The sequence below is a fragment of the Gopherus evgoodei genome, chromosome 2 (genome assembly GCF_007399415.2).
Source record: "Gopherus evgoodei ecotype Sinaloan lineage chromosome 2, rGopEvg1_v1.p, whole genome shotgun sequence".
Classification (NCBI taxonomy): domain Eukaryota; kingdom Metazoa; phylum Chordata; order Testudines; family Testudinidae; genus Gopherus; species Gopherus evgoodei.
In genome coordinates this window covers 146,536,309-146,548,670 of record NC_044323.1, presented here as the reverse complement: position 1 = coordinate 146,548,670, position 12,362 = coordinate 146,536,309, and the positions used below count along the sequence as shown (strand labels likewise).

The following is a 12,362-nucleotide window of genomic DNA, read 5'->3' as shown; positions in this document are numbered from 1 at the left end:
CACCCCAAATTCCACCTCCTCGCCCATCCCATCCCATCCCCCCAACCCCCATCTCCGCCCAGCCCCGCCCTGTGCAGAGCCCCAGTGCGCATGCCCCCCATCTCCCTCCCGCTTCTCAGCGGGCACCGCCTTACCCGAGCGCGAAGGCTGTCGCTGCCCCGACCCATGGCAGTGATTGGCTGCGAGAGCCCTCACTCGCCGGCGCCGCGGGCGGCGATTGGCAGCGGCCTGTAGGTGGGCGGGCGGAGCGGCGAGTATATAAACTCGGGGGGGCGAGCGTTCTCTTTCCGCTGCGCCGCACCCGCTGTTCAGGAGGAGCTGGTGCTGCTCAAGCCCTTCCCCTTGCACGCGACGCGCCATGGCCGCCAACCCCATCGTGTTCTTCGATATCGCCGCCGATGGTGAGCCCTTGGGGCGCATCACCTTCGAGGTACTTGGCAGCAGGGAGGTTCCCGCGCGGAGTCCGGCGGCGCCATTTCCTGGCAAGGGCACGAGCACGAAGCCATTTTGGGCGGGAGGGGCGCGCGCGGCGAAGGGGGCCGGCTGGGAGCGCGCGCGCGCGGTGGTGGTCTCGCGGGAGCGGGAGGGAGCGCGCGCCTGGTGGCCGCTGTGGGCTCCACGTGGCTGAGGCAGCCCGGTGCGCGAGGAGCTGTCCCCGGGGGCGGGGGGACCGGGAGCGCGCCCCGAAGGCGGCATGCGGTGCCGGCCCCACCCCACCCCGCGCCGCATGGGCAGGGAGCGTAGCGGCGGCCCCGCCACTCCCCTGCAGCGAGACCGCTGCGTTGGCGGCGGTGCTCGTCTCTCTCCGGAATCCGCGTCGCCGCGCTGGGCAGCTGCCCCGTGTCTCGCTCGCTCGCTAACCCCGTAAAGGCCTCAGCCTTCAGGCCCATCCTGTGCCTGCGGCTTTCCAGGCGGTTCCGGAATATGCCCTAGCTGCGGGGACGCGAAGCGGCTCTCACGCTCGCAGCCCTTGCCCTGCATAAAGAGCTCCTGGTCGCTCATTAGCCCCCCGCTGTAATTGAAGCCCCGTCACGCTGCTGTTGCTCCCCAGACAAAGTCCCTCGCCAGACCCTGCGTATCCGAGCTCTAAAGCCCTGTTAGCGGCGAACGGGATGTGCTTCGTGCTGGAGTGAGATTCTGCGAGCCCTCATCCTGCCTCGGGGACTTCTTTTGGAGGCGAAGATATGCTCTAGCCCCCGAGCTCGTAATCCTGTAGCCATTCACTTATTCTTAATAATTAAATCAGCAATCATGGAATGGCGGTTATAGTACTTTGAACCCAAGGACTGCCTGCCTGCTTGTGTAACTGCCCCTCATTTTGGGTCAGAAACCTCACATTGTGAGCTTTCTCAAGGGGGTGTGAAAAGGATAGCAAGGTTTATTGATGCAGACATTCCTTCAGAAGTGATGTGCCAATTCTTCATTCACTCAAATTTAAGGTTTCATGTGCCAATAATACATTCTAACAGTTTTAGAAGGTCTTTCTATAAGTCTATATCATATAACTAAACTATTGTTGTATGTAAAGTAAATAACATTTTAAAAATGTTTAAGAATCTTCATTTTAAAATTAAAATAAAATGCAGAGTACCCCGGGCTGGTGGTCAGGACCCAGGCAGTGTGAGTGCCACTGAAAATCAGCTCGTGTGCACATGCCATGTGTTGCCTACTCCTGTTGTAACATGTAAGGCCTTACAGGGCATGGAGCAGAGAAATGCCGAACAGTTCTGGGAGGGGATGTTAATGTATTTTTGTAGACTGTTGTGAAGACCACTAATTCTCTGTAGCCTATCTTTCATCAGGGCAACAAAGCACTCTGTAGATTTTAAGCAAACCACTGACTGACAGTCTGAACTCTGCTCTGATAATTGTACTCCATTAATCATTGGTTGATTGCCAAACTTGAGGTTAATAGTAGGCTCATCACCAAAAGAGATGGTTACATAAATCAGATTCTTGACTCCTTGGTATGCTTGTCATATAGCAAAACTTGTGTCCTAGTGGTTGAGAATAAGCTTTGAGCAAGGCTTTCTAACTGGTCTCATTAACCACTCAAATAACTTTCCTTTTGGAAGATAAAAGCTTCTCTTAGGAACAGGTGTGTAAGTGCATAGACTGTAGTCAACGGACACAGTGCATCCTTTGTCCAGGGGCTCCATTTTGTCTGAGTCTCTGACACAGTCCAGTTCCACAGAAAGAATAGTAGAAACACACTGCTGCTTCCTGCACACCACTGTACCAGGAAATGAGCCTGGCTTAATAACCTTTCTAACAAGGTTACAGTTGGTCCAAGTGTATGCTTTTGTCTGATACAAACCTATCAGCTTCATAAAAGATTATACAGGATCTTGTGAATGAATTTAATAATGGAGTCTAATCCTTGTTCCAGCTGCCAGGTTCTGCTCATATGAGGAGGAGCTGGTGGCAAAAGCCATGGAATGTGATCTCTGAGGGAAGTAAAGCATGGCTTGCAGAATCCTGGATTGCATTTAAGAAACCATTTCAGTGCCATGTAGGCTTCTGTCATGGGTTTTGAGTAATGGAATGCAGCCATAACACAACTTGTATTCAACCAACTACAGCCACTGCAAGATTCTCCTATAAATCGTTAGTTGTGGTATACTGATTTTTTCTCCTGTTTTTAGTAGTTGGTAAGCATGCTTTAAGCAAAATGACTTAACTGACTTTTTTTTTCCTTCTACAGCTGTTTGCCGACAAGGTTCCAAAGACAGCAGGTTTGTAAAAACTACTCAAGTTCATGGAGGCTGCATTGCAGTTTTCAGTTTACTTTTATTAACAATAAGTTTGAAATTTTCACCCATTGGCTTGCCAATGGGTGTTCCTATAAATTCCAACTGGTAATGACTCTTAAATTGACAGAAAACTTCCGTGCCCTGACCACTGGGGAGAAAGGATTTGGTTACAAGGGGTCCTGCTTTCACAGGATCATTCCTGGATTCATGTGCCAGGTATGCATCACTGACTTTCTTACTACTTAGTTGTGGCCTCTTTCAGTAATTTTGTTGCAGCTCCTATACTTTGAAACAGTCAAAGAAGTGATTCTCCAGTTTTATAGGACAGTCTTGCTTAGGGGTTCAAGACTGACAGTAAACATACCAGAAGGCTGTCACTAGCCTACGGGTTTTGTGCCTGATTGAGTAAAGGGGTGGCTTTGACTGTACCTGGTAGCTTGAGCAGCAATCTTGTATAGATTAGAAGTCTGCCTGACTGATTAGAAGAGTAGGTATCACTGTTTCACTTGCAGTGCTTGCTTTTTTGCAGGGTGGTGACTTTACATGTCATAATGGAACTGGTGGCAAATCCATTTATGGTGAGAAGTTTCGTGATGAGAACTTCATCCTGAAGCACACAGGTCCTGGCATTTTGTCTATGGCAAATGCTGGCCCCAACACAAATGGATCCCAGTTCTTCATCTGCACGGCTAAGACTGAGTGGTAAGTACTGTTGGAATCTGTACTCTTCATTCATCTCTGAATTTACTCAACACCTTTTTAGGGTTTTATTAACTTTGCCATAGCCCTCTAATGCATTGTCTAATAATTCTAGTGTAGTGTGGCCTGTTCTTAGAACATACTGTCCCCAAATGTTCCTGTCATCCTGATCAGCGTACATAGTGAAACCTCAAGCAATTCTGATCAAGGTTTCCATGTAGTGAGGCTGCATTGAGCCCTAAACTACAGTTGCTGTAACAGTGCCCAGAAGCAAGTATGTAATCTCCCAGATCCTCTCGTATCTGACAAATTTTGAGGGTGGTACTAGTCTGGTGGCTCATCTCTTTTCCATTGAGCATGATGGGAAGCTGGTAATTTCTGTAGCAAAAACTGAGTACTAACAAGATTGCTTATTATACAAGCTTCTTGAAATCACTGGTTTAATACAGTAGGTGAAAAACAAGTCACACTGGTGCTTCTCAGCAACATGATCCCATAAAACTTGTTTTTTTATCTTAGGTTGGATGGGAAGCATGTTGTCTTTGGCTGTGTCAAAGATGGGATGAATGTGGTGGAGGCAATGTCTAGCCATGGAACAAGAGACGGCAAAACAAAGAAGAAGATCACCATTACTAATTGTGGGCAGCTGTCATAAAATTCCTTTCTGTCTTAACCAACCATTCCTTCTGTAGCTGGGGCTAACATACTATGGTGTTTAGCCCCTTGTAATCCTTGTGTTCCTGACTTACTGCTGCATTTCTATTGGGTTTCATTTCCCTTATCTTCAAGTGTAGCTGCACTGCAGAGTTAAGTTTATGATTATGAAATTAAAACAAGCTAAACCACATGAGTTTTTTCTTTTTATAAGGAAATCTGCTTAGGGCATTTGTGTAGCAATCATGTATTTTCCTAAGAGTGGCAGGAAATTCCTTTCTCTGAAGAAGTGTGGATTGGCTACTACAACCATGATGTAGTATCAGTAGCTAGGTTTCTAAAACTGTCCTACAGGGATTCCTTTAGGGAAATCCCTAGATTAAAATTGTTTTGGAACCATCTGTAGTTTAATGTTGACCTGTCACAGCAGCATGGGAGTTCAGTTGGCTGGCATCCATTGTAATACTCTTAAGGCCACTACAGAATGACTGGCTAAGCAGGGTTTTAATGCTAAAATGTGACTAGAAACAACCACTGATACTAAAACTTCTGTATAGTTATCTGGTGCAGGGTAAGGTCCTAAGTGCTCAGATGCCTGTTAGCAGAAGCCCTGTTCTGTGGTTTGGAAACCCAGCACAATGAGACACTAGGGAGGTTGACAGACACTACAGCTGGGATCAAGGCTCTGAGATCAATCTTCCTGCTGTTGATTTAGCAGGTCTAGTAAAGACCCACCAATCAACTGTAGATTGATCTTCAGTTGATCCTTGTACTCAACCCTGAGGAGAAGGGTAAAGTAAGTTGACAGATTTTTCTCCTGTTGACCCCTGCAGTAACTCAACCTAAGGTACATTGACTCCAGCTATGTTGTTCATGTAGTGTAGGTTGACTTACCTTGCAGATGAACTGCTCAGTTGCTATGTCTACACTAGCAAGCACCATAACCTCTTGAATTTACCGCTACTGCTCCTTGCAGCATCGAGGCTGGCGGTGGCCAAACTTTTGAGCCATATATGGCAATCTTCAGAAGTTCAAGAGGTGGGGCATGCCTGCCAGTGTGGAGGGTGAGGGGGCATGCTGGATCTTTAAATTGTACTCGCCATTCTCACAGGAACCAATTGTCTCTGCCACAAACCTCTAGTCCCACCACTCTGCAGAAGCCCTAAGCTCCCCCCTGCAGTCTGGTAGGCAGAGAATATGCAAGGTGGGGCTCAGTGAGCTGCATTTTAACTGTGAAAGCTGCATGCAGTTAGCCATCTGTGGTTTGGCCATCCCTGATTGAGGCTCCCTGGAGGCATCCTGTTAGTACTAATGTACCAGAGCATTTACATTCAAAGCAGCATATAAAACACTAAATGAAACCCAATTGGAGAGGGCTTCCCTGGCATGACTAAAGAAATTTAATGAAAATGTGACTTATGCATTGTATAGTCTCCAGCATCAATGTGTTCAGTTGCCTTGTGATCATCACACTAATAATTCCAAGAGACAATGGCATTATGTCCCATAAAACAAATCTTACCCAAGTAAATGCTGAAATTTAATGTTAGCAGTGAAACTGCAATGTTACGTATCCAGTGATGTGATCCCTTGATATGTGGCATAGTGTTCTTAGTATGTTATCTCAGCCCAGTGCCATGTTAGTCATTTGTCAGTAGCTGTATGTATCAGTGGCAATTACACTAAAAGTAATCCTGCTTTCTAGAGGCACAGTATAGTGACTCTGCTTTGAAATGAATAGCTGTTGCTAACAATGGCAACTTCACAAAGATCTTGCCTTAATACCATTGCTGTTTTAGCTATTTAATAGTCTTCCAAACTGCTTGGTCTTTTTTAGGCCAATAAAGATCTTTATTGATCATAGATATACAGTAGAATCACCTTACTTTATAAAGCAACTGTCCTGTGGCACCTTATTGACTAACACTTGTTGGAGCGTAAGCTTTTGGGGGTGAATGCCCACTTGGTCAGATGCATACAGATCCAGATTAACACACTCCTCTGATACTTGACATTAAGTTAACAGATGATGCAGGCAGTAGGTGGGTCTACTTGCATCAGCCTTGTGGTATCTCCATATTATAAAATGGAAACTGAGGGTTGGGAGTCAAGTGGGGGTAAAGATTTTCTTGGTAAAAAATAGATGTAGAGACATAGCCCTGAGTAACAGTGGGGTGCTGAGGAAGTATGGCAGAAATGCTGGATGTATACTTGTGTATACTTTCCCTTTATGAAGGAAGGGGGAGGGAGGAACAGTAAATGTATGGTTCCCTTCGGACTTGCTTCTGAGAGGCTGCAGGGGTGATTGGAAACACCCTGCACTGGCTCATGTCCTTCAGAATGCCCCCTTCATTAGTCAACATCTAAACAGCTACTTGGAGAAGGGTACTAGCAGGAGCACCACTAGTCATCTGACACCTGCCACGCCACCTTAACACCAGATGCATCATCTCTAAATACCTAGTATAAATAACTGCTGAAGATCAGCTGCCTAAACTCAAACTTGGCTGGGAAGCAGTTTGAAGAACTTGCCTGCTTTATAATAGCACCTGCTACCAAAAGCATTTTCTCTGATTCTTTTATCAGTCTGTAGTTACTGGCTTCCTTTTGGATGCCCAAACAGCTAGATAGAAAACTCCTATTGCCATTTGATTGGCCTAAATGTTGCACCCCATTCTGTAGTTTGCCACTTTAGAAATCAACATTATAGAAAATCAATGTAGCACATTAACTCATGTCAAAATTGCAGTGGTGGTGTAGCAGTGTCGGTCCAAGAATACTGGAGACAAAGTGGGTGAGGCAATATTTTCTATTGGGCTGACTTCTGTTGCTGAGATGAGCTTTTTGAGCTGCACGGAACACTTATTTGGGACTCAATATAACTTTGGGGGCTTAATCTAATGGGGGTCCCATAGGATCTGTTCTTTGGCCCTATACTGTTCCATGTCTTTATCAGTGGTGGGGGGAAATCCTGGTAAAAACTGATGACAAAAAACTTGGAGTGCTAAATAATGACAGGTCAGCTCTAGAGATTGCCTGAGTAAGCTAGGCACACTTGAACACCACATTTTAATACAGGTAAAGCTGTATATCTAAATATCAAGGTTTTAGGTCATACTTACAGGACAGGAACTGTGTGTTGGAAAGCTGAGGTTCAGAAAAGATGTAGGTTGTGGTGGATAATCACCTGAATGTAAGCTCACAGCGCCATGCAGTGGTTAAGAAGAAATGTCATCCTTGGGTGCATAACCAAGATGATATTGAATTAAGACAATGCAGTGTCCATGAGACCTTTAGTGGGATACTGTGTCCAGTTCTGGTCAGCTTTAAAAAGATTGTTGACAGATTGAATCGTTCTTTGAGCTCTTTCCAAACTCTAGAAAACCTGCCAGTGAGAGACTAGAGAAGCTCAAACTATTTGGTCCAAGAAAAGGTTGAGGCAACTTGATCAGTCTATAGGTACCTAGGTGAGGAAGAGATTGCTGCTAGCAGAGTGCTCTTTAATTAGTAGACGAAGGCAGAACGAGTTTCAGTGGCTGAAGACTGAAGGTAAAATCATTTCAAACTAGAAATGAAGTGCAGATTTTTAATAGGGTAGCTAACCTAGGGGTGTGAATTCTCCATCACTTAATGTCTTCCTAAAATATATGCTCTAGAGAGCAACTAGGAACTGTACCTGATGCAAGAATTGTGGTGAAAATCTCTGGCCTGTTATGAAGGAGGCCCTGCACCAGGGGTTCTCAAACTAGGGGTTGGAGTTGGGAGGTTATTACATAGGGGGCTGTGAGCTGTCAACATCCACCTCAAATCCTGCTTTGCTTCCAGCATTTATAATGGTGTTAAATACATTAAAAAGTGTTTTTAATTTATAAGGGGGGTTGCACTCACAGGCTTGCTATGTGAAAGGGGTCACCAGTACAAAAGTTTGAGAGCCCCTGCCCTACTCATTATGCTCTCTTAACATATGTGACTATCAATCTGGAGCTCCACTCTGACTCCCTTTGAATTTAGAGTCTGTTTAAGGTTTGTTGGGACCCGCAGAGCCTTCTGTGGGACTGGGCATGCTAACCTAAGGAATGCCTTTCTCTGTTGCCGTTACCTCCCGTAATGGGTACATTCCAGTGGAATGATCAGACAGTTGAGGCCCATGAGTGTAGGAGACAGATCTTACCCTCAGTCCAGATCTTGAGAATGGAACTCACCTTGCCAGAGGGGGGAAAAATCTCTCCCTAGATAATTTCTTTAGCACATAGACACACATCACACAAGCAGACACATACCCTAAAGCCTAATTCGACTGTTTCTTTTGCGGGCTGGAAAAAAGTTTCTATTTTAAAATTCTTGTGAGGAATTGAGATATTTGGATGATAGGAGCTATGTGTAGTCACTTAGTTCAATACAGCAGTGCTTCCTTCAGCTTCCCTTGATCTTTGTACTCTTAAGTTCATTCATTTTTGCCAGGTAACTTACTCTCTAGGTTTGTTTTCTACCCTTACTCTGCCCAAGTTTTCAATTTAGCCAGTTCCCTCCTCTCTGTGCCAGTGTTTGGACATCAAAGGCATGAACCATTTCTTGACTTCACTGATCCCTCCTCCCCCACCCCATGTGATGATTCCTCACGAGTGAGATCACATTTTGCTAAACACTCACCCATCTACACTCCTTTTGCAGAGCTTCTGTGCCCCTGGTTCCCTGTTCGTTAGGATTTTCCCGTGGGTGGCCAGTCATGCCATGCTGTGGTGCAATATCTTGCACGGCTGCTTTTCCTGCACAGGGAAATGTTCTGTTTTGGGGTTTTTTTTTAATGGCCTTTTTTTAATGTTGAGTGAGCAGAGCAAAGGATTTTGGGTAATTGTGCTTTTTTGTACCAGCTACAGCACTTTTTTAGGATTTGTAAGGGTGGCATCCTAGGCACTGCTTTATTTCCTAATAAAGCATCAGTGACCAAATTTGCATTCCCTTTCTCATGCATCACTTCTGTCTTGGAGCACCAGGTTCCATCTTAGCAATTTAGCATTAGTCCTTTACATTTGATGCAACCACATAAGGGGTCAGTGTAACAGATATTGCAACCCTGTGCAGTATTTTTGGGGGACCATTGTATTACATTTATGAATGGCATACTTATGATTCTGTTCTACTGGATGGTTAAAGAACTACTTACATGAATGAAAACAGTAGGGGGTGGTTGTTCCTGAGATTGCAAACAAATCCAGAGATGTTCCACCTCCTGGGTAGTTTGCATATGCAGATTCAGACTGGGTTTTCCTAGAAACAAAGAACAGGCTTTTGTTATAAAAGGCTGAGTTGAAACTGAGGTTGGGGTTTTCCTGTTGAGTCAACAAACTGACAGGTCTTCAGGTTCTACGGGGACCCCAAGCCTTGCTGCAGAGTGTTGAAAAGACTGACAATTATCACTGCCCTGTATTGGAGTTGCTGTGGCCTCAGGTAAGCTTTTAGTAAGGTCGGGAAAGTATTTTTTTTTTTAACTATGTTCTCCTTTGAGTCATTGTGCATATATACATTCCACTGCAGGCATATGTATGCCCACTGCACTTAAATCGAAGTGTTTTGTCAGTAGTATCAGTAGGCAGTGTTCGTGCCCCTTCTCTCTTTGTGCTCTCAGATGAGAGCATGAAATGCGCGTGGTTGCTGCCTCCCTCTCAAATCCTCCTCAGCTGCCCAGGGTGACAGTTGGAATTCCCTCTAGTTATTGCTGCTGGTAGTCAGCCTTCCATACTTTTAGTATGTGTAGTTTAGTAGTTTCCCTGGGAGACTAGTATGAATAAATTCCCTATCACAGGTAGGTACAACAGTTGTTTGAGCAGTATAGGTGAGGGACAAATGCCCCCATTGCACCTCTTTTCCACACCAAGACTAAAACTGAGAGAAACACGATGGTGAACTCTCTCAAACACGTTTTCTTGGGTCAACATGAGTGGTCAATCGGGGAGAACATTCTCCTCCCGATTTTCCAGCACTGGGGATATCCAATAATAGATTTGTCTGTGATCAATCTGAACAACTGCAGGCCAGGCTACAGGCTGGGTTCCATCCCAGATGTTTTTCTTTCATGGTCCAGTCATTTATATGCATTTCCTCCAGTTCCTCTCATTCCAAGGGTAGTCAGGAAGCTGAAACAAGACACAGCATCGTTAGTCCTTATTGCACCAGTCTCACCAGGACAGTATTTGTTTATGGACCTGCATCAGCACTCTGTCCGGTCGTCAGTAACTTTACCACTAGTCAAGGATCATCTGTCTCAGAGCCAGAGCAAGTCTCTGAATCAGAACCTCAGATCTCTTCACCCAGAAATCATCCATGCCTTAAAGTGAATACTTGTACTCCTGAGAGATTCAGAACATATTGATCAGCAGCAGAACTGTGTCCACTAGAGCCATGTACACCATAAAGTGGAAAAGGTTTTCATTTGGGTGCACTCTCAGCATTTTATCACATGGCGATTACACATGCCCTGAACTATATTTTACACCTGTAATAGTCAGGCCTTTTGTTCGCAAGTGTGAGTTCATCGGGCTTCTATTTCTGCCCTACATCCCTCCAGTGGATGGATTTTCCATGTTTTCTCTTTTTCTCATTTTTTGAAAGGCACAGTGAATGTTTACCCTCCTGTGTCTCTAGAAGGAAAGCTTCAGACTCTCCTAGCTGACCCTGCTTTCACAGGCATCCCCAAAGACAAGGTTTCCCTTAGGGCTCACCCTGCATTTATGCCTAGGAAGTGTCAGTGTTCCATCAAAGCCAACTATTAATTTTAAGTTTTTTCTAAAAACTGCGTTCATTTAAAAGTGAGGAAATACTTCACATTTTGGATATTCATAGATCCCTCGTCCTTCAGGACTCCCCACCCCCCCGGCCTTTTGTAGCCCATGCTGAGAGAATTAAGGGTCAAACAATGTCATCTCAGCAAATCACACATTGAATTTCTGATTGCATTAAGCTTAGCTACAACCTTGCAAAAGTCTCTCCGCTGTGAATAATGGCTCAGTCCGCAGCATCAGCTTTTCTCAGCAATGTTCCAATAGCAGATATCTGCAAGGCAGTGACGTCCATGTGTACCTTTTCTACTCATGCTGTCACTCAAATCTGTTTGCCAGAAGCTGGGAATGGGCGACGGGGGATGATTACCTATTCTGTTCATTCCTTCTGCAGCACCTGGCATTGGACACTGTCAGAAGACAGGATACGGGGCTAGATGGACCTTTGGTCTGACCCTGTATGGCTCTTCTTATGCCAATACCAACTTTGGCAAATGAGTGTTAGAGTATTTATCTCCACCTGTACGGGATGGGGATATTGCAGTGAATGGCAGGGGGCTGTGAAGCCTTAACCCCCTGAACAGAAGGGGTTTGGGACAAGAGCCTCTGCCCAGAGACAGGTGACTGCTGCAGACCTCAGACCTTACCGGGCACTCCTTTAGTGGCCCATGAAGGAGGAATATAGGTGAAGTTACCCTGAAACTGTTATAGGAGGTGATCAGTATATACAGCATAATGTCCAAAATCACAGGGCTGTAGATTTCTGAAGGCCCAAACCATTGCTAGACATTCAATTGTCTCATGGTTTTTCTGTTGAGACCAGTAGTGACATCCCTTAGCATTCTTTCTGCCATCTCCTGGGGGCACTGGGTGCAGTTGGTTCCACACCTCATCCATTCCCCTGGGTATATGGGGAGTCTCCAAGACCTTTGGGTAATGAAACTTTAATAGTTCTGGGTCCCATCAGCAGGGATATTGTCCACCGGTATCCCCCTGCCCTTGTCCATCGTAACGGGGGATTGTAAAAGTTCAGTGAATTTATCAGGCCTTAGTTTATATAATAAGCTGCTAAAATGAGGCCCTGACCAGGTAGAGGGGGCTCTGAATGCCCAGGTGTTTCTGAGAACTCTGGAGCTTGTTAGTCAAATGACTCTGATTTCATTCACATGCTCCTGCTTATGGGTTTGAAGTAACTTGCCCTCATTCCTCTCTGCATCCTGCAGCTGAAGATCTTGGTGTTGCCTCACTGCACTGCTTGTTTACAGCCCTGGAGGCTCGTCCTCTGCTTGGTGCAAAGTTACATCATGGGCAGGGGCACTGCAAGCTTCCCTCATACCATTCTGCCAATGCGTTTCAGCTGTGTCCTGGGGGTGGAGAGAGGGCATCTATGTGGAGTGCAAATGAGCAGAGACCCAAGTGTGGATCCTTAAATCCAAACCATGGCAAGAACATCCATGCTGCAGCATCATATCAAACCTGA

The 12,362-nt window shown here is 45.6% G+C and overlaps 1 protein-coding gene across 1 annotated transcript; it reads left to right on the top strand.

Moving 5' to 3' along the window:
• The first annotated feature begins 272 nt into the window (after window positions 1-272).
• PPIA (peptidylprolyl isomerase A) lies at window positions 273-4,299 on the top strand. The gene is made up of 5 exons (XM_030551751.1): window positions 273-430; window positions 2,705-2,735; window positions 2,881-2,969; window positions 3,283-3,455; window positions 3,972-4,299. The coding sequence occupies exons 1-5, from the start codon at window positions 359-361 to the stop codon at window positions 4,105-4,107; spliced, it is 501 nt and encodes a 166-aa protein (XP_030407611.1). The 5' UTR covers window positions 273-358; the 3' UTR covers window positions 4,108-4,299.
• Window positions 4,300-12,362: the final 8,063 nt, after the last annotated feature.